Genomic DNA, 22,966 nt, shown 5'->3' with positions numbered 1-22,966 from the left:
AGCCTGAATTCTGATTGGTTTCCTTGCGTTGTTATAATAAGACCGCACGAGGGCAGCGCAGCTCTGTGAAAATGAAAGGAAAATAAAAAAAACAACTTGTTAAACAGATCCATTTCACTAAATAAATCGTCATTAATGTATAAATACCACGTATAATGCGCCATAAATGTTGATTTCTTAGTCTGTGCATGGATGATAAGTAATAAAACCATACTAATTGTTTATTATAGGCTTTCTTATAATTACCTGGTTTATTAGACGCGGACAAAATATTCTGAGAATTAGAAAGTGATTCATTTTACACTTGTTTAAATATTTATTTTTTTAATAATTACAAATGCACTAGAAATCAATGTCAAATATATAAAATATATATAAAATATAAAAATATATATATTATATATAAAAAAATCAGAATAGATATCAATAGATACCATTTTCAATGTTAAATTCAATCACTAAAATATCATATTGTAATATAAAATGAAAAAAAAACGAAAGAAGGAAATAAGAAGGAAAATATATTAAATTAATTATCTCACATATATATATATATATATATATATATATATATATATATATATATATATATATATATATATATATATATATATATATATAATTATTGACAGAATTATTTAATGCAATTAACTATCGTTTTAAACTAACAGTAACCAAAATAAACTTTTGGCTCTTTTATTAAGTAAGTAATTAATTAATTTTATTTACATTTTAAATAAAAGCTGCAGTACAGAAAATAGAAGAGAAAGAAAGAAAGAAAGAAAGAAAGAAAGAAAGAAAGAAAGAAAGAAAGAAAGAAAAAGTAAGAAAGAAAGAAAGAAAGAAAGAAAGAAAGAAAGAAAGAAAGAAAGAAAGAAAGAAAGAACAGAAGAAAGAAAGAAAGAAAGAAAGAAAGAAAGAAAGAAAGAAAGAAAGAAAGAAAGAAAGAAAGAAAAAGAAAGAAAGAAAGAAAAAGAAAGAAAAAAGAAAGAAAGAAAGAAAAAGAAAGAAAGAAAGAAAGAAAGAAAGAAAGTCCCCAAGGTCAAAACATGTCACTGTAGGGACATTCGGTCCTCACCAAGATATAAAAACAGGAGCAAACACACACACACACACACACACACACACACACACACACACACACACACACATAGTCGAGCTGCATTAACGTCCACCGCTGCTATTGGCTGTTTGGACCCGCGCCCTGGTCCTGTCGTATCTCCGTCACGGTTTTTCCCTCTCAATATTTTATTATTGTATATATATATATTTATTTATATATATATATATTAATATATATATATATAATTTTTTTTTTTTTTACTTTCCTCCATCCCTCTGTCTCCATGGCTACACCGGACGGCGCGGAGGAGCGCGTGCCGCAGCGGGGCCGATCACAGAGCGACCCAAGCGTCCTGACCGAGGCTCGCGCCGAGCTCGCGCACCGCACAGGTGAGTGGCGACGACGATGATGATGATGATGATGATGAGGATGATGATGAGGATGATGATTCTTTGGTGCCTGTGTCTCGACCTGGGTCTCTGTTCAGTTTCACTCTGCTGATCCCGGACAGACCTGTTATTGCTTGATGAGATGACGTGCAGACGGATTAGACTATGCGTTTAGTATTCCTCACTGCCTGTATTTAAGGTGTGTTTTCAGGATGCGTGCACGGTAAAAGATTCACGGTGCACGCGACTAGTAACCAAAAAACCCATATAGTGTTGTCTAGGAGCCGAGATGGTGTGAGATGTAAGAAATGTCAGTGCATGGAAGGGTTAAACTGTAGAGAGGGGAGTAGCTCAGAGGAGCTGAGCTGAGCTCTGCTACTGTAATGTCATTAAAAATTAACACTGATAATGATTGGGATTCAATTTGGATTTTTTGGAGCTTCCTACAAAGTGACAGCAACACTGTTGAATATTATATGCATTATTTACCTTTAATATGTATCTTTCATTTGAAGCTTTAAAGGTTTAAAATACATATTTGGACCTTAATTACGTTTCAGTGTAAAGCTTTAAATGACCCAGGAGTATAAATAACAAGCTTCTATACGATACGATAAAAATCTCAAATCCTAAGCGTTTGGTTTATGACGAATGTCTGAATCTGATCAGGTGGGCACGGTGGCTTAGTGGTTAGCACGTTTGCCTCACACCTCCAGGGATGGGGGTTCGATTCCCACCTCCGCCTTGTGTGTGTGGAGTTTGCATGTTCTCCCCGTGCCTCGGGGGGTTCCTCCGGGTGCTCCGGTTTCCTCCCCCGGTCCAAAGACATGCATGGTAGGTTGATTGGCATCTCTGGAAAATTGTCCGTAGTGTGTGATTGTGTGAGTGAATGAGAGTGTGTGTGTGTGTGTGTGTGTGTGTGCCCTGTGATGGGTTGGCACTCCATCCAGGGTGTATCCTGCCTTGATGCCCGATGACGCCTGAGATAGGCACAGACTCCCCGTGACCCGAGGTAGTTCGGATAAGCGGTAGAAAATGAGTGAGTGAATCTGATCAGGTTTGATACCAAGTGATGCAATAAGATACAGTAGGATTTAGTAAACCTTCTCATCGATGTGTGAAGAACTTCACATCATGAATGTAGAAGTAGAAGAAAACTTCTAGATCAGATATCGGAGAAAAACAGATATCGGTTCCTGTAACAAATGGTTCAAAATGGAGTTAGATTTTAAAAGAAGGAAGGAAGATAGATAAGAAGGAAAAGAAAGAAATGAAGAAAGAAAGAAAGAAAGAAAGGAAGAAAGAAAGAAAGGAAGGAAGGCAGGATGAAAGAAGGAAGGATGAAGGAGGGAAGGATGAAGGAAGGAAAGGAGCAGATTGTGCCAAATTTGTATAGGTAAAATTGGTCACATTTATATCCTTGGTTTCCAAGCATATAACACACACACACACACACACACACACACACACACAGATATGTGACAATTTTTGTAGACTTGGCATAAAATTATATTGACGTTAAAATATTGATTTTGATTAAATTCTGGCAAAGATACATGAAGCTTTTAAACTTAGGAGAATGAGATATTACACATGCGCGCACACACACACACACACACACACACACACACACACACACACACTTAGGGGCAATTTAGATTAGACAGTGCAGCTATACTGGAATGTTTTTAGAAGGTGGGAGGAAACCAGAGAAAACTGAAGAAACCCTCACGGGCTCTGAAAGACAGGGAAACAGACAGAAATTCCAGGATCAAACCTGGATCTATGAGAGAGAAACACTACGATCTGCTCCACAGCTCTGCACCTGAGGCAATGTAATTTACAATTATAATTTTGTGACAGGTGTTATGTGGTTTCAAAATGGATGGAAGATAAAACCTTCTAATACTAAGGCCAGAATTTCTCTCCAAATGGCGAGCGAAAGTCACTGTTTTTATTAACACCATGAGAGCTGAGCTCAGGCACTAAAATTTGACGATCATAATATGGCATCATGGTGATTAGTATGATGACCTAATAAAGCTTAATAAAAAGTCCTAACTTTGGGGGAAAAAACTGCTTTTATTTAAAAATTGTGATTGTCAAGCAACTCAAGGGAACTTTAAGAGTTTACTGCATCATTAATAGTTCTGCTTTGTTAGAAAGAGTCAGGACATAATGTGACGTCATGAAGGAAATCTGAAGAGAGTTTTCATGCTTTGTTTGTCCTGCAATTGAATAATCATTAATACATAATTCCTCGATTAACTAATAGATCTCTAAACTTTCCTGTTTTACAATACTTAGCTTTGACAAGCAATAAAAATTCTTAGGCTTTAAACAGATATTTGGACTTTTAGATAATTGTATATATAATGCAAAAGAAACAGAACCTTTAATTGATATATGTAGGATATGATATTTTTATGATTGCAAGTATACAACTTTTATTCAAGGGCGTAAAGATCGGACGATTTGGAAAATCGTAAAAACTGATGGGGAAGGTGACACCTAAAATAATCATGCTCTGCATCATCATTATTCATGAATGAATGGAAGACCAACCTCAGATTCTGAAAAGGTCAAATATCAAAGCGTTTGCTCAAGAATCTAAATCGTATCATATTACAGCAGAATCAGTAGAATTGACGTATATCAAATGAAAGTCTGCTGGATATGTGATGCGTACACTCCTCCTTTTAATGCCTTTAAAATAGAAACTTTCTTGAGATATCTTTACACTTCATTCCAACACTCTAGACTTTCTAAGTGGTGAATTCTTAACTCCGCCCCTTTTTTCTTGCTGTGATTGATTTTTTCTACAAATATGATCCTGATGATTATCGCAATATTTTGTATTGCGTTGTATTTTAATAATAGGCTGTGTGTGTGCATATATATACCGGTGACTTTGTGACAGATTGGGCTTCCCCCTGTCTGTGACTCAGGGGCTGCACGTTTAGAAACGAGCATCTGTGTTGCTATTGCTGTCAGTGTTTATATGAGCTAACGGGGTGATTCATGGAGTGTGCATTAGAAAATGGACATTTCACGGTGATGTTATGCTTAGTGATCTCACCAGGTATAAATTACAGATGTGCGTTACAGATGTTCATGTTATGTAATAAGCGACATCAAGTCCTTCTTGACGATAAATAAATATATACTGTATATAGATCACTCTGCTTGTGGAAGTAAGAATTAGCGATTTTTATGTATTTTTGAGAAAACTGTGTTCCATAGTGCAGGTCCATGTGTAAGGAGCTGTTGCTATGGTGATGAAAAAGGATGCAGGTGGAATGGATCACCCATATGAGACATGCATTTGCCTATATATAGCGTTTCAACAAGCCCAGGTTTTCCTGCTGTGAGGTTTATTATTCTAAAAATGTTCACGATCAGTTTCAGGATCATTTTATTGTACCTGCAACATGCACAGGGATTTGTCTTGTCACGTTTGGATGCTACTGACATACACCAGGTTATTTGGACTAGGATTGAGAGGGCAAACACCAAAAAGGATTAACATATATATTTTGAGTACATATATAAATAATCCCATTTTAATCACACATTGTCTTTGTTCATTAACGATACTGAATCGAAAAAACATTTAAATACCACATTGCTGTCAAATTCTTGATTCTAAATGGCCAAAAGGATTTTGATTCATTTCATTAACGCACTTGTTTTAATACGTAAGCGTTTCTATAGCAACAACTAACGCAGGTCATATCCACGCAGTCAAATTAAAAATGTCTATTGATCGACGTAATGCAGTTTTTATTTAAGGATATACTTACTGAACAAATATGGAAGGAGTCTCCAGTACAAGAGAGAAAGACAGCAAGAAATAAAGACAGCAAGAAAGAAAGAAAAAAAGAAAGAAAGAAGAGTTGCTGGTGAGAGAACTGAAGTTTATAGCTCATGACCTTAACATTAAATTAATGGTTGTATAGAATCATTCTGGCCACAAAAAACACCAGAGAAACTAATTATCTTAAAGAAAACAGAACAATTCATTCTTTTTTGCGTTATTTTCTAAAAATATATTTAATTTAATATAAAAAAATTTGTCAAAAACAATACTAATAACAAAGCATATTGTTAACAGTGTATGATAATCATCTCCATATGTTTAAGCTTACAATATCACAAACCTTCATGTCTTATTTGTATTTATATTTATATTATATGTATTTATATTGTATTTATAATTCTTAATGATTGCAAACCATTTAAACTTGTTAGATCTATGTATTAAAAACATTGGGATGCCATTTTGAATGTGAAAACGTGTGTGCAGATGATTCTCACGTTTGTTCTGTGTCCTCCGTGTAGCTCCGGAAATTTCATGCGGATGTAGTGATTAAACCGTGTTAAAAGCTCTGTGTTTGTACAGCTGGGGAAATTTGGTGTGGTTTACCAGCTAATCACTTAACGCTACACCAATATTGCAGTTAGATGCATTGACGTAGTGAGATAGACACTGTGCGATGTTTTTTCTACCGAAAGACACATTTACACTCTACATACTGTTTTATAAAGGTAGCCTCATTGCGTAGCGACCGCTAAAACCTTCTAGTGAGTGTATTCCTTTACGTGTAGGTATGTCAGCACCAGAGCTGCTCAGGCAATGCTGAGCCTGTCTTTTATTGTGGCTGAACTTGCATCATTTCAATACAAAGGTGTACTCGAGACGGAATTTGTGAATGTGTGGTGTGGGGCTTTGTTTTTGGTTTCTATTTATAAAACATGACAATCAACTAAAAATGTAAGAGAATAGAAGAAAAAAATGTAACAACAAAACCAAACACAGCAAAATCATAAATAGTGGGAAAAAAAAACATCTAGGGGTTTATCAAACATCACGTGATCGTTGTTTTTTCAGTCTTTCAGTCAGATGTGAGCTCAAATCCCAGCACTGCCAAACTGCCCCTGTCGAGTCCTTGAGCATGTTCCGTAACCTTCACCTGCTCAGTCGTGTTCTTTCGGAATAGTCAGTCAGTCAATTCAGTGGATAAAATCCAGCAACATGAGATGAGATCCATGTACAAGTAAAGACTTGACAAAATGACATTTGGTTAGTAAACTTCATAAATATAAGACTAAATAAAAAGCTCTCGCCCTGTTTTTTGCCATCTAGCAGACTGACATTTGTCATGGCGTGTTTGGTTTTGTTGCGTTTTCATTTAATGTTTTTTGATTTTGCTGATTCTGTTGGAGTCTTTTTGTTGTTGCACTTTAACATTGGTTGTAATGCTTTTGGTTTAGTTTCATTTTTAGATTGATTGGTTTTGCTGTGGTATTTGTGTTTGTTTTGTTGTAGTTTCAGCTTCGTTTTTGTGTTCTTGCTTTTCCTGATGTGTTTTTTGTTTTGTTCTCGATGATGATGCAGTCTATGATAATTTTGATGCACACTTGCATTTCTGAAACCAGTGCTTTTGGTTTTCTTGTAGTTTTTTTGTTGTTGTGTGCTTTTTTGTTGTTGTTGTTGTGAGTCTTTGTTTTTATTGGTGTGTTTTCTGTTTCTGCTGAAAACAAGTTTTTTTTATTTGTTTTGGTGTTTGTGGTGGGGGGTGTTGTTGTTTTTGATTTTGTTGTGTGTCTGGCATTTCAGTTGCAATTTGGCATTTAATGTTGTGCCTTTGGTTGTGTTGTAATTTTTTGTTTGTTTGTGTGTGTTTTTTTTTTGTGTGTGAGTTTTGTTGAGATTTTAATATGTTTTTGGTTTACTTTTTGAGTGTTTTGTTGTTTTTTGACACGCATTTCTTGATGTGTTTTTAGTTTTGTTTACATTTGCTGTGGTGATTTTGGTTTCGTTGTTGGTTTTTTGGTTGTTGTTTCTATGACTGTTGGTTTTATTGTGATGTCTGATGTTTTAGCTGCCATTTTTGTTTTTGTTGTGTTTTTGTATTTTGTAGTTGTGTTTTAATTTTTCCATTCATTAATGTATTTAGTGCTTACGTTCTATCATATCCAAGTGGTCAACTTGCTGTGCCAAATTCGCCTCAGCAGTAGAACACAGGTTGACGCTTAAAAAGCAGGGCAGTCGTTTTTGTCTCCTGCACCATTTTTCTGTTTACTGCTGTTTAAAGCATAAGGAGGTGAGACGTGTGCTGGCCCTCTGCTCCGAACGAAACCTTTCATCCCTGCAGCGCACACACTAACGCTTTGATCTCACCTCTTCAACATGCACTCGAGGGCCAGAGCGGAAGCCCTCGTTCTCAAAAGCAGAAGGAGGCGGACAGGCGAAGAAGGAGTGGGAGAGAGGGATGGAGTGTGTGCTTGTAAAAAGCTCAGGCTCACTGATGTCATAATATAAGCATCGCTGGAAAGCATACACAGAACTTATAGAACATTATACATTATACCTTACAGACCTTGTGATGAATTGTCCTACAGCAGAGAGTGCAAATGTTTGTGAACCCATAAGGCAGAAAAAAGAAAACAAACACGTTACAGCAAGAGGTCAGTTAGTATGTTATCAGGCTTGTGCGGCTAATATTGTTAAAAAAAAACAAAAAATAAATACAATGTTCCATCTTCATATTTTTATATCCATCATTTTAAGTCAATGTTTTATATCAGATATAATCAGACTGTTTACATATTTAAGTTTTAAGTCAACTATTCTGTCATGAATCTCACTTCCAACTTTCCAAAATGGCTGCCTCTTTAACGCTACAATATCCAAAACTGCATCCTAGTGCTGAGGATAATCTACATTTCTAATCTTCAGATAAATATCAGTATGTAATATAAATTTAATTGCATTTGTATATAAATAGTCAGACCAAATGCAAAGTTCAAACCGTCAACAATGTAGGCTATGCGGAAACAAGAAAAGCTAAAACATTTGAATAGCTAAGCTTTTGTTTCATTTCTGGATATGAGATCAATACTAAAAATCTTTTAATGACAATCAGCATTAAAGAAAAAAAAAAAAAAACAGAATTTAACCTACCATGTTTTACCGTGTAGCTATCTAGTAGCTAGCTTGAATTTTGATCTCTGTACAGATAAGTTGAATTTTTTTGAGTTACTCTCAATTGGAATATGAGTTTTTATAAAACTTAAAAAAAGCATTCTAATGGTACAACTACTACAAAACTACTATTGGAGGAGTTAGCTACCGCATTTCGCTGAGGTAATATATGTGTATTTAAATGTAGCCAAACGCTCTACTTCCAAGTCTGTAGTTTGTAAATTTTTAATACATCATTTTAAACTAATTTAAAATAATTAGGCATTTGGTTCTATCACTGTGCTAGTTCATGATTTAGATTGATCCTAAATGACATCAGCATATCTCTATGACATCACTGAAGAAATGAATTACTTATTTTGTTTTTAAATCTACATTAGGGGGGGGCACGGTGGCTTAGTGGTTAGCACGTTCGCCTCACACCTCCAGGGTTGGGGGTTCGATTCCCGCCTCCACCTTGTGTGTGTGTAGTTTGCATGTTCTCACCGTGCCTCGGGGGTTTCCTCCGGGTACTCCGGTTTCCTCCCCCGGTCCAAAGACATGCATGGTAGGTTGATTGGCATCTCTGGAAAATTGTCCGTAGTGTGTGATTGCGTGAGTGAATGAGAGTGTGTGTGTGCCCTGTGATGGGTTGGCACTCCGTCCAGTGTGTATCCTGCTTTGATGCCCGATGACGCCTGAGGCACAGGCTCCCCGTGACCCGAGGTAGTTCGTATAAGCGGTAGAAAATGAATGAATGAATCTACATTAGATTCTTATACATTTCTTCGCATTGTTCTTAATAGCCAGGAATCCATTGTTCTTCACTTTATAATTCATATCATAACCTGAGTTGGCTAATTTTAGTTAATCTAATAGCTAGTATTCATGATTTATTCATCAAAGCACTATATTTAGCCATTGTGTGGATATTCAGAGGTGATTAATTGGTAATATTCTGAGAAGAGCACAGGGTAAGATGAATAGGACTAGGACTAGAAAAGGACTAGACACTTATTATAAATCTGAGTCAGGATAATTGTTTGCACCCCTTCTGGAAATGAGCAATCTACTAAATCTCTAACTTGGCAAGAGATGGGCAAGTGTTTATTTGTGAATAGAATAGAATTTTGTTTATTTGTGAATACAACAAAAGGGTCAAAATGAGAAACCAGGAGGTCTTATGAGAAAAAAGGGGAAAAAGCTTCACAGTTGGACAAAGGAATAGGACATGCGGGTATATGAAGACAAACTAACCGAGAGTTTAACTAAGATCAGCTGAACACATTAGTTAACAGAGCAGACACAGGACAGGCATGGAGACAGCACCAAAACAAAGATGCATGATAATGTGGACAAAAAGGATATGAAGTGATGTAAAAAAAACCTAAGAGCAGCATTGACTTCTTTTGAAGTGCATTTTTCCCCTCAATCAAAACCAAGCAGTGTTGTATAAAGTATTAGAAAGCAATACTTGAGTAAAAGTACAAGTATCGTACTAGAAAAACACTTTGGTAGAAGTGAAAGTTACCTTTTAGAATATTACTCAAGTAAAAGTCTTAAAGTATCTGATATTTACTGTACTTAAGTATCAAAAGTCATTTTCTGATATTTAAAGTAAAAGTAAAAAGTAAAATTTCAGTGATTTTCTGTAGGCATAAGATCAGGGGCGGTTCTAGGGTTTCATCTTTAGGAGGTTTTAGCCCTCAGTGAGAATTTAAAACAAGAAGAGTTTTATATTATATATTATATGACTACATATTAAGCCAAAAGTTATGGTATTATTTAAAATGGCAAAAGTGGACACCAAAATTTTATGCATGATGTAATGATGTCAGTCTTGAATCAAATCAGTTCATGTATGTGTGCATTCTCTACAAACAGTGTGTCTAATGAATGCAGTCATTAATAAAAAAATATTCACAAGACAAAGACCAAATCAATAAATGTTATTATGTTGGCTTTGTAGAAGCCAACATTCTGTTTTCCTATTTAAGCTTAGACAAAAATATATAAAGAGTAACTCCTCCTAGGGTTTTCGAGCCACATGCACCAAATTCGGATATGTTGTAGACGCTGGTCTGAAGTTTGTCGCTATTACTTTTCTAAGCAATCCGAGTACCGGTACCGGTCTCGAAATGGCCTTTTTTCCCATAGACTCCCATTATAAACTTTGGAGGTTTATAACTCGGCAAGCTTTCGAACTATCTACACCAAACTCGGCCAGCTCCTTTAGGGTGATACTCTGAACAAAGTTTTAAATTGGTGTACCGACTGGCCTTCCGGTTGTCCCGCAGCCCCGCCCCCAAAATATGCAAAATCAAAAAACTTTTTACAACATGGACATGTGACATATCAAAACACTCAGAACAACGATGGGAACTTTCTCAAGAGTATTCGGATGACGTCACATGCTCGTCTCCACTTGCCTCCAAATGTTTTGTCACCCTGTCTTTCTGTCCACTTGCCTCCAAAAGTAACACTGACCCTTATGTTCATTCGCCTCCAAAAAGCACCGGCCTTTGCGAATACTTGCCTCGTCAAAGCCAACATCAAAGTTTGTCACGACGAACTTTACAAATCTAGTTTTTATTTAATATTGAATGGATTGTTTGCATTAATATTTTCTTTGTGCTATCAACTCTGGTAAGAAGAATAGTGAAATTTCACTGCTTTTGTTTAACCTCTGATTAACATGCATTCATTATAACGTTATAGATAAACGCCTCCAGCTCTGACTGCGTGTGCACGCTGTGCGTCCCTGTGCTTCTCCGTAGAGCGTGTGGACGTGCGTAATGCAATCTAGGAGCAGTGATTCGCCAAACCTCCCTTATTGCAGTCGCACACATTTCTTCTTTTATATTGATTTTATTTTGTAGTAACGAGTAACAAAGATGCTTAGTGGAAATATAACGGAGTAAAAGTCTACATTTTATCTCGGAAATGTAGTGGAGTAAAAGTGAAAGTTGACATGAATTTAAATAGCGAAGTAAAGTACAGATACGTGAAATTTCTACTTAAGTACGGTAACGAAGTATTTGTAATCCGTTACATTACAACACTGAAACCTAGGATGCAAAATTATTGATACCCCCATAAATAAACATTTGCTGTATCTTCCCCTGGACAGAATTACAACACTGAGCACCATCTCATCCTATCAATTCAACTACGTTTTGACAGTAAAGCAACACAGTTTTATATAATTACAGTGTATCCTGTATTTGTCTGAGTCTCAGGACGTGTTGAAGAACTTGTCAGAATATAGCTCTGAATTTTCTCGACGCATCATGAATATGTCCTTTCTACAATCTGTGCAATTTGCCAGCCGTGATGAGTTTTCTCCAGTCAGACCCAGAGCCTGTACACTAATGCAGTGTGTCAGGACGACGTCAGCAGAAAAATCTAGGTCTTGTCATTCCTGATTGCTTCTAAAGTCCGAAACAGACATACACCACTGACTTGGCTGCATCGTTGAGGAGTCTGCATGATGCCTAACACTCGTGTCATTTGTGCGGCATCTTATGGCCTAAGAAACTTTAGGAGGAAAAGGCAAATAAAATGAGAGCAAAATGTAAAAGCTCTACTTTAACTGCAGAGATTAACTGAACCAAATTAGCTGTGATTGATTCACTGCTTCAACAAAAAAAAAACATGTCTCAAAATACATAATGTATATATGTTTTAGGTAAGAATTCATTTCAATTCAATTCAAATTTATTTGTAAAGCACTTTTAACAATAAACATTGTCCCAAAGCAGCTTTACAGAACATAAGAGATATAATACAAAATGTTTAATATTATATAAATATTAATATAATACAAAAGTTCAAGATTAATATTAGACTTAGATTTAAATGTGTTTTTTCATTTATCCTTAATGAGCAAGTCTGTGGTGACTGAGGTGACTGTTGAGGAAGAAACCTTGAGGGGAACCAGACTCAAAAGTGAACCTCATCCTCAATTGGGTGACACGTTAGGGTGTGATTATAAACTGTTATAAATACCAGAGAGTGTTATTATGATTAATGTCCTTTCTACAGTCAAATACAGTCTGACAATTGTATGTTGATTAGGAGGTTGTTGATACAAATAGATCTGGTACATCTTTAGATGCCCCTGGATCCTCACTGGGTTGGTCTCTGCTCAGTGAAGGTCCGACATCTTCATAAAGCGGAACACAATCTTATTTATTCTTTTATGAATATCTGTTTACTCTTTCATAAATGTTAAATAGATGTCTCCTCACACAAAACATTTTATGGTCCATTTCCAACTTAAATCTATGTGTAAATGAAAATTTTAATTTTTCTTAGAGCGAGGTAAGCTGGAAAATGAATCACTTCCTGAATAATCAGAACTGAGAATTCATAATTGTTATGTGTATGTTAAATGTATATATAAAAAGTATACTATGTACTATAGGAAAAGCAAGTTTGAGATGATAAAATCACTGTTAATAAAAAGGATGGATGCTTATGGATACTAATTTTATTCCTATATGCTTAGTCATATTATAGGTATATGACAGTGTTCACAAAGTGCACTGTCATCTCTCTCTCCTGAGGACGATCAAAAAAAAGGACCTTGCTCTAAAAAAAGTATTCTGCTGGCCCACCTTCCGCCTTGGTCTCCTGATAAAACAGCATTAAAGATTGGGGTTAAAGAGGGAACTGTACCTGCAAGCGATGAAAAATGTCCTTGTGAGCCCAAGAACATGACAAGGCTCATCTTTTTTAATACTAGGAAACAGCAAGACAATGTACTGCGTAGTCAAAGCCCTTAAACCCCAAGGTTCTAATTCAGTTTTTTGTTTATAAATCGTATTATAATCTATTCAGTAAATGTAGCGAAACGAATAAGACAAGGGTTGTGGTCATGGCTGTCGGCTCGTAGAAGTTTAAGGCATTAAACGTGTTGCTTTTTAGGGAAAAGAGGAAGTAATGGAGTGACCCACAGAGAACTTGAAGGCTGTCTGGATCAGCATTAGATAAAGTGTTTATCATTGTAGAGGTGGTTGCACTGTGTGTGTGTGTGTGTGTGTGTGTCTTTGTGTGTGCTACATTTAGTCCCGACCAAGGTCATCTCAGCTCCCACCAGACTGTCCGTCCTTTTGTACTTTTTACCGCAACCCCTAAATAAAGATAAGACAAAAACTGTGTTACTGCAGTTTATAATACATCATCAGACCCATGTGTGGCTAGTTTTTAATATTTTATTCATTTCCTCTAGTTCAAAGGGCATCATAAAGATCCCACAGGGCTGACTGACTCACAGACATAAGTGCAAAAATATGTACACCCCTAGGACACAAGTGACAAAGATAAGTAATGCGGTCATGCTGTGATAGGAAAATAATCAATCACAGGTTGGTACAATGAAGCAAAGTAAGTGTTATCAAACTAAAGTTATTAAATTAATTTTTAATAACATTACATCTTGAAGTGTTTTATTCGTCTTGTACCACATCAGTATAATTGTTTCCTCACCAGCCTTGTTTTTCTGTTCCTCCTGATGTTAATAAGATATAGAAAAAAACAGCTTGTCATTGTTACAAAGTAAGAGCACAAAAAATGTATTGGTGCATCTTGTTTGCCGGTGTGTGTGTGGATATTTCTCACGTGCTTTGGGTGTTTCCTCAAAGTTCTCCGGTTTTCTCCCCAGTCCAAGACATTTGTTCAAGACAAATCACAGAATTGTCTGTAGTGTGTTAACTAGTGTGCGAGTGTGTCCCTTGGATAGCATCCAGATTCCATGTGACATTGTGTATGATAATCAGATTTGTCTTTGCCTTTTATCTGTTGACTTTTGCTTTGGATTTTAAGCTGTGGACTTTTAACAGAATAGAGGGTTTGGTTGGGAGTACAAACTTTTGCTCTCAGCTGTACAATCTACTGCTAAATCAATAGGTTGTGCTAAATTTTCCATGTAATAAAAAATGTAGACAAAAATCTTCATTGTTTCATTCATTGGTTCATTAGTAAGTCATATAACCAATAACTCTCCATGAAACCCATAAACAATCCTATTTTGATTTAAAAAAGCTAAACGAGGGGGTCACGGTGGCTTAGTGGTTAGCACGTTCGCCTCACACCTCCAGGGTTGGGGGTTCGATTCCCGCCTCCACCTTGTGTGTGTGGAGTTTGCATGTTTTCCCCGTGCCTCGGGGGTTTCCTCCGGGTACTCCGGTTTCCTCCCCCGGTCCAAAGACATGCATGGTAGGTTGATTGGCATCTCTGGAAAATTGTCCGTAGTGTGTGATTGCGTGAGTGAATGAGAGTGTGTGTGTGTGTGCCCTGTGATGGGTTGGCACTCCGTCCAGGGTGTATCCTGCCTTGATGCCCGATGATGCCTGAGATAGGCACAGGCTCCCCGTGACCCGAGGTAGTTCGGATAAGCGGTAGAAAATGAATGAATGAATGAATGAATGAAAAGCTAAACGAGACTTGGGATAAATGCAGATATGCATTTGTATATACAGTATGCATAGATGTAAGTAAGCATACTTAAATTGCTGCTGTCAGCTTAGTTTAAAGAATGAACTCAGGGTTTGCTGGAATTCAATGAAGTGAATCGATAGTGAGAATTCATTTGGTGCTGCACAAACTAAAATCGTCTCCTGAGCTCTAAGTGGTACTGTATATACTGTATACAACATCGATTACAGCATCTGAGATCCCTGATAAAATAGAAGCACAGGCTTAATTGAACCTGATCTGAAGGACAAAGTATTTAGAAGGAAAGTCTCAGTCTAAAATGAAATCGAGCAAGAGTTGAAAATGACCAAGAGTAAAATGGCCAATAGGACATGCTGAATAAAATTCTGCTAACAAACTTAACAAAGGTTAATATTTTAGTGTCAAGGATTTGACCTCTGTATCAGTCAGTGTCCTTGTTTTTTGTTAACAATGACACTTTTCTCTGCAATCGGTGCAGTTTGTCAAACTGACAGACTGTTGCAGAGCTGAATATTCACCCTTGTAGTAGGGGAGCAAATCCAAGCTTCTATGTGTATCTCTCGTAGTACTACATAGAGACATCGCTGATTTATGTAAGGCTCCAGGACAATGGACAGCAGCTTTCAAACTTAACAGTCACAGAAAAAAATAAAATAAAATAAAATAAATAAATAAAACAACTTTGTCATAACTTAGCCTTGTTTGCTAAAGATAGATGTGCTTGATACACTGCTTTGTGTCTATATATACATATATATATGTATATATATACATATATAAAATTATATATATATTTCATTAAAACCGATTATTTCCTAGATAAACGCTAATAACTTAATGCTAACTTAGTTCAATAAAAATTAATTCTAACATTCACTGACCAAATGTTAGACAAAGCAGTGTGTCAAGCACATCTTTTAATTTCACATAGAGATCCAATTGGAAATGAGTAAAATAAACTGGGTCGAATATCGGGTTAACTGGGTTAATATCGGTTCACTTGATGGGAAGAAGAAGTATTGAAAGAAAGTTCTTTTATGCTCCATTTCAGGGCTGTGGTCACAACTTGAAAGCATATCATGATTATTGACAGTGGGAACTCTTCTATAGTATGTTTAGCAAACAAGGCTAAGTTATGACAAAGTTGCGATACAAGCAGATAACCTTCTCATTGGTTGGTGCTTTCATTGATAAGAAATTTCTTGAAGAAATATAACCAATTCAGCTTCTTCTTCACAATCAGTAGCTCCAATATTTACTACAGCTGCTGAATGAGAACTCCCATTTTATAACTTTTTGATCATTTCATTGTCAAATGATCATGTTTTTTAACACTAGTATCTTGCAATACTGCGGTTCCATGTTAGTGAATCTGAATAATAAAGATAACAGAAGAGTGAATGTTTCTTGTGCATAAGATGAATGATGCCATAAGGATGGATTATTTGTAATTAATTACAATCAATTATTGGGATCTGACAAGCCATGAGAAAAAAATTAACCATACTCTGATACTGTAAGTGGCAGGAAGACATGCTTTCTCTCTCTCTCTCTCTCTCTCTCTCTCTCTCTCTCTCTCTCTCTCTCTCTCTCTCTCTCTTGCTCTCTCTCTCTCTCTTTCTCTCTCTCTCTCTCTCTCTCCCTCTCTCTCTCTCTCTCTCTCATCCGTCACAGTAGCAACAGACAGTTGTGGTTGTAATATGTTGTAGGTGGAAGAGGGCATATAGCATGTTCTTAGCTCATAAGCTAGTAAATAAGTGGCTTCAACTGTCATTTAATGCAGTACGAACAACAGTGGTGAAAGATGTAATTACTTTGACAGTCATTTAGGATGGGTTATTTGGTGACATAATTTCAGCTTGTGAGTGGATTGGACATCGTCAATCCTCCGTTACAATATCAACAACTATGAACTCAAGAAAGTCTTGAATAAATACATTTATTTAGATTTTTCCTTAAATCAGTCATCACTCTAAAAATCCCCACAACTAGACACAAATATTATTATAGAGTTTGGGACAGAATGCAGAAATTTTGCTTCAGCGACCAACTTGATTAAGTGACACAAGGAAGGAGATTGAGTCTATGGGTCAGTGCTAATTGACGCAGCGGGATTTAGCTGAGCAACTTGAAAATTCTGAGTAAAGAGATAACATATTGAAGTTGTTACTCAAAGCTGCCTGTCTGAATACTCTACATTAACTTGAATGTAAATGCTTTCAAATAAGATGGAGTACATTCTACAATACATGCATTGCAGCATGACACAATGCCTGTTCCTGCGATTCTATAAATGTGTGAATAGGGTAGAGGTGGTCATTAAGATACTAGTGGTACAGTTTCCTTTCAGGTTCAGTGGCAAAAAGATTCATATTGTGATTCATATTGTGGTGCACCAAATTTGTGCATTTGGAAAAAAAATTTCTTATTTAAGGACGTAAGCCACTTAATGGCTTATATATACACTCCATACATAAGTACGTACATAGTTGTTTCCGCACTAGATGTTCTCCTCTAGTCCACCCATGTGTATGTGATCCCAGAAACTATTCCCCATCAATGATTTATGCGCTGACCTAATTGTGTGCAGAGCTGAAAAATATCAAAACATCAGACACGAGACAAACAAAATGTCCAATGGTCTCATTTGTAGTCACATTTATACATTGGTTTCTTCGGAGGATGAGATATGAGTGATTAAAAAACAACAAATTAATAAATACGGTTGCTTTATTTATGTTTTTTATTTGTATTTTTAATTGTTATAGGTATAGTTATTTTTTAGGTTATTTGTTGAATGTGAAAGTAAAGGTTTGAAATAGTCAAATCATTAACAATGACTTGTTTGACCAACATATCAGATTTTCTTTAGATTATTTGTTCATTTATGTAATTAAAATTTTACTCTAATTTTTTTTAATTGTTAATTGTTAACACTTAACAGTTAATCTAAAACTGTAAAACATGTAATGTCAGAGTTGTCGTATAAACACATTATTGTTACTGAATGTTATTTCTTAGATTTCCACAGGTCTATTTTTTTAGACCTAGGGTATTTGTTTTAATGATGAAGAAAAGCAGTCCTCTTCCTTTCTTCCAGCTGTAATTAGACCAGAAGGCTTCCACCCATCAGCAGATGCTGGCAGAGAGGATGAGATCATGAGAGTAAGTGAGAGAGAGAAATAGGAATTAGGAGAAAGAAAAAGAAGGAAAGAAAAAGTTTCAAGGCACTAAGGAGCAAAAAGTGTGTTAGTTACGTCGCATAATTTACTCCTGGCTGGCTCACTTATCAACAAATCTGTTTGTACTTACTGCAGTGATTATGTACTAATATTCTAAAGTTTATTATATATCTCTCTTTGTTATGCTGGCTATGAAATTTTATGAAAGGTCATGTTTGCATTAGGAAACAATATTCTTTCAAACGCACATATGCTAAGAAATAAAACTTTATGCTGCAAAATTAGCCTAGTCAATTATTTATAATTACTGGATTAGGAATTTGATGTGTTTTTTGGATACTGGATACTGAAACTTCCCTGACCAACATTGTCCAACATTGTGTATTAATATTAACACAACACTGTTTTAGTCGTTTAGGGCTTTTCCAATGATAAACCTCACTGTGTATGAAAAAGTTCAAATTCAGTGACATAAACACCTTGAATAGAACAAGATAAATTTTGTAACATCAATTGATTCCAATCCTCTAAAGCGATGCAGTGTTGGAGGTTCATTAGAAAGCCTTCCCAGCATGTTTGTGTGTGTGTGTCAGCTTGTGGTTTTGCTTTCTGACTTTCTGACTCACCTTTCACAACTTTTCTTCTGGGGGCATGACAGTGTGGCTGATGGTGCCAGTTTCTCTGTGTGCTGTCCTCAGAGACAAAGTTGCCAGATCTTTGGTATAAAAACAGTCCAATACCAAAATCTAAATAAATACAAACAGCTCTTAAAGTTTGTAAGCAGGTTTGTAAAAAACAAGTTCATGTTGATTTCTTGATCTTGGGTCATCAGCCGGCGGCCAGTATTTGGGTTGGTAATTCCTTGGATCCTGTGTCTTGAATCAGCTTAAATTCGTCTTCTTGAATTCATCTTCTTGCATCGTTTTCTTTTCACCTGCGACTCCTGGATGGCTCACCATTTAAAACGTGATCCACTTCTACAGCTATACAAACCATCAAACGGTGTTGAGATTGACCTGTATTTCTTATTATTTCTTATCTGAGATCACACCATAGATATAATAATGAGCAGCAATGACAATCTAATACTAGTTTTAACAAAGTGATATTAAGATGCTCATCTTCCATGCAAAGTTCTTTCACTGAAGTTCTAAAATATTCTAGTATTATTACAGATATTTTCCGAAATGAAGTGCAGCTATGCGAATTATTAAACCAGTAAACACACAGGCAGTGTGTTCATACTGTAAATACTAATGCTAATGGTGCAAATGGGAACAAGCGGTGTGTATGAACGTCACATGGCCTCTAGTGTATGTTGACATTTATAGCATGTATCAGATGTCTTTATTCAAAGTAACATACATAAGGGTTTTATTGTGTTGAAGAAAAAAGGTATAAGAGTATATGAATAAAAATAAGATAAGACTCTGCAAAAGAGTATTTTATTATGGGGTGTGATACAGAATTTTTTAAGGGGGAGTTGTAAGGGTTTAGTAAAATGGGTCTTATATGTAAATACAGATAGCGACTCAGCTGTTTATACAGCCAGAGGACATTCATGACACTTCTTTGGTGCCAAGATAAAAAAAAACAAAAAAAAACATGTATGCCTTAATGAATTTTTGAGTCAAGTTCAGCCTTTCGTGTGACTGTGCATCAGAGTTTTAAATCTGATGTGGGCAGCTACCGTGGAGGATTTGCGGTAAAGGGATGACACAACAAAAAGCTGCAGTAGTGCAGTCTCAAGCTGAGAAGAGACCGAATACAAGTTTAAGAAAACACACACATAAAACATTTTTTTGGTTTGCTTAACTATATGCAACAAACCAAAAGTATAAATTTTATTCTGATTCAAACTCAGCAAAACGGAATAAAAGATGTTAAAGTGCCATAAGGATGTTTTGTGTTTCCATGGTATTATATGTGATGACTTTGGGGTGATTCAAGTATAATTATTCATTTTTTAAATTTCAATATGTATCATTTTACTAGACAAGTATAGCTTATATCATTTCAAAATGCATGAAATGTAAAAAATGCATGCGGTAAAATAACAGCTAATGTACCACTTAGAAATTAATTGTGTTACAACTTTGTTAAGAGACATATTTGTTTCTATTTTAAATATTAAATATCTATTAACTATTAATCAATCTTGACTTGAGGTTTTACCTTTGTGAAGACTCTTTGAAGGAACACGTGCTAAATTTTTTAAATTTATCTAGCTCGTTCCTGAGCGTAAATTGTTACTACAAAAACAGTGACATATCAGAATAAACACTTTGATATAAACTGATTATTTTTAGCTAAACTACCAAAACCACTGCAGGTAAAGTACTAGTCAACACCTTCTGACAAATCTGAAACCAACCAGAATTCAATACTGATATTTTTTTACGTCTGTTGAGGCTGTGTGTATTTTAAAGTTTCATGTAAATGCTACAGTATATACCCACTGTATTGTAAAATAAACCTCACACATTTTCATGAAAAATGACCAAAAAATGACCTTCAGTCCCCAGGGCCGTGTGGAAAGACACTCAGAACCTCAGCACTTCTAAATGTTTAATGCTGAATGTAATCAAGCTTGTTGTTTCCCTCCAAATAAAACATGCACTATCAATAACCAAAGTGGTTATTCAGTTAAACTGTGCAGGTCTTGTGCAGGAAAATCAATTGTGAAGCACTTTAAGACATCTGTGTTCTCCAGAGCCAGTCCACATGACCCCTGCCTCCTCTCTGATCTGATTAATCTCTCTATATGAGATCATTAAACAGCACAGAGACGATCACAAGTCTATTGAGAAAGCGATATTGTGGTTATTAACTGTTCTCCTCTTCATTCCCCTCCCTGGAGACAAATTCAACCTTTTAGGTCCTTTCATTTTGTTATATTTGATGCCACTTCTGCACTGTCAGTAACGTTCACACTGTTCGGCTGGAAAGCTGCCTAAAAAAGCCACAGAGGATCCCATTTCAAGTGTCTCATAGATCGCTGTCACAATAAACATTCGGTTAATGCGTTCCTCGCCCTGAAGAGCAAGCGCGTTAAGGGAGCAACCCTTACACGGCTATTACATGATAATGTATAATGACTGCGAGAGAAATTACATTTAATTACTAAATAAATGACAAGATATGAACTTTTGACCTTTCAACACATGCTGTTGGTTGCAATTTGGGTTTAATCATGTGACCTGCTGATCTCTATCTGCAGTCTTTGTACATTGTAAATAAACAAAAGAAACAGTGCTAGATATTCAAAAACTAGCTATTGAGTATCACAACTGATAATAGGACTGGACTTTACTAATATACCCATCTTTGTGTCTGGCCAGATGTGGGATGAATGAGAAACATTATGTGACATGGCTACAAGTTGCTCTCAATGTGGAATAAAGGAAACACTGTAGGCAGTGTGTCTGCAGTCAGGCATTGTGAGAAATGAAACTAGGCTCTTCTGATGCTGAGAAGATACGAATTTTGTCAGCTACGAATCGGTTTGTTACTGTGCTTCATTTGTTCTCTTGATAACATGTTAAGATCCCAGTTTTTTTGTTGTTAATTTCAGAGAAATATGCGAGTTGGTCATCCCATAATTGTCCTGGAAATGAGCAAAGAACGTGCCCGTACTCTTCAAAATAAATAAATAAATGTAATATTTGCAATATAAATTGAACACCCACAACATGGATTACTATGGTAGCAATAAAACACATCAGAATGTGTAATTAGAGAAAAATGATCAAAGATGAGCAGTACAATGAAGTTTTTGGGTTTTTTTTTTACACCAGAATGTTCTGAAATGTTTTATTCTCCATATACCACAGCAGTTTGTCGACAGCAATTTTTTTGTTTATTTATTAGAAATATTTAGTAATTATATTTTTTAATCTTGAAACCTTCATGAAACAAATTGGTTAGTTTTCACTTTTTAACATTACAAACGCTAAATAAAGGCTATTCCCTTACCACTCTCTCTTTATTTTTTAAGTCACGTTACTTAAGTCCAAACTCTTTTTTGATGAATTTGAATGTCAGAAAACTTGAAGTTGCATCTTTATCTCTGACTTTATCTCTTGAGAAACAGTACATTTTATTACGATTATATAACTGATGATACAACTGTTGCTGTATTGTGCGATGTCTCATTTTTACGCCTATAATGCACTAATAGTGATGCCTGTGTCTTTGTTACTAGCACATCAGATGATACAGCTAATCCCAATTTACCCTCCACAAGCACTGTCCATTGTTATTATGTCAAGAGCATCCTGAGTGTAGTTAGGTTTGGTATGTGGAATTTTGTAAATACCGGTTATTGGGAAAACTGGATTAGGTGTTGGGGCCACCACTGATTGCCCACCTATTATTTGTGCTGGCCCACTCTAATGTAATTGGCTGGAACCGGTCCTGCTGGAGACACTTTCCATTAATGTTAAATAAACATATGTTCATAGAAAAATTCACCTGATTATATGCCATAAATGTGTGCCTACAACACAAGACCCTGTCTATAGAAATGATAACCTGTGATTAGTTTACAGTAGAGAAATTACACACCGTCTTCAAATTAGAACATTCAAAAGACCTTTTTCCCCCCCAAAAACTTAATAAAATATTATGAAATAAATGCTAGTAATCAACAGAGATGGGGGACTCGAGTCATATGACTTGACTCGAGTCAGACTTAAGTCGCATATTTCAGATTTGAGACTTGCTTGACAAATATTAAAAAAGACTCGACTTGACTTTGACTTGACATTCATGACTTGAGACTTGACTCGGACTTGAGTTAAATAACTCAGAGATGGGAGACATGACTTGACTCGAGTCAGACTTAAGTCACAAATTTGAGACTTGAGACTTGCTTGACAAATGTTAAAAAAAGACTCGACTTGAC

The 22,966-nt window shown here is 36.0% G+C and overlaps 1 protein-coding gene across 1 annotated transcript in view; it reads left to right on the top strand.

Annotated features, from left to right (window-relative positions):
* Positions 1-1,274: 1,274 nt before the first annotated feature.
* phactr3b (phosphatase and actin regulator 3b) overlaps positions 1,275-22,966 on the top strand; it is a 57,901-nt gene continuing 36,209 nt past the window's right edge. The window contains exon 1 of the mRNA XM_060857739.1: positions 1,275-1,452. Within this exon, the coding sequence (XP_060713722.1) occupies positions 1,347-1,452 (106 nt within the window). The 5' untranslated portion in view covers positions 1,275-1,346. The remainder of the gene's footprint in view (positions 1,453-22,966) is intronic.

The sequence above is a fragment of the Tachysurus vachellii genome, chromosome 22 (assembly GCF_030014155.1).
Source record: "Tachysurus vachellii isolate PV-2020 chromosome 22, HZAU_Pvac_v1, whole genome shotgun sequence".
NCBI classification, from domain to species: Eukaryota; Metazoa; Chordata; class Actinopteri; order Siluriformes; family Bagridae; genus Tachysurus; species Tachysurus vachellii.
Note: the sequence above shows the minus strand (reverse complement) of the source record. Positions and strands in the feature narration are given on the sequence as shown.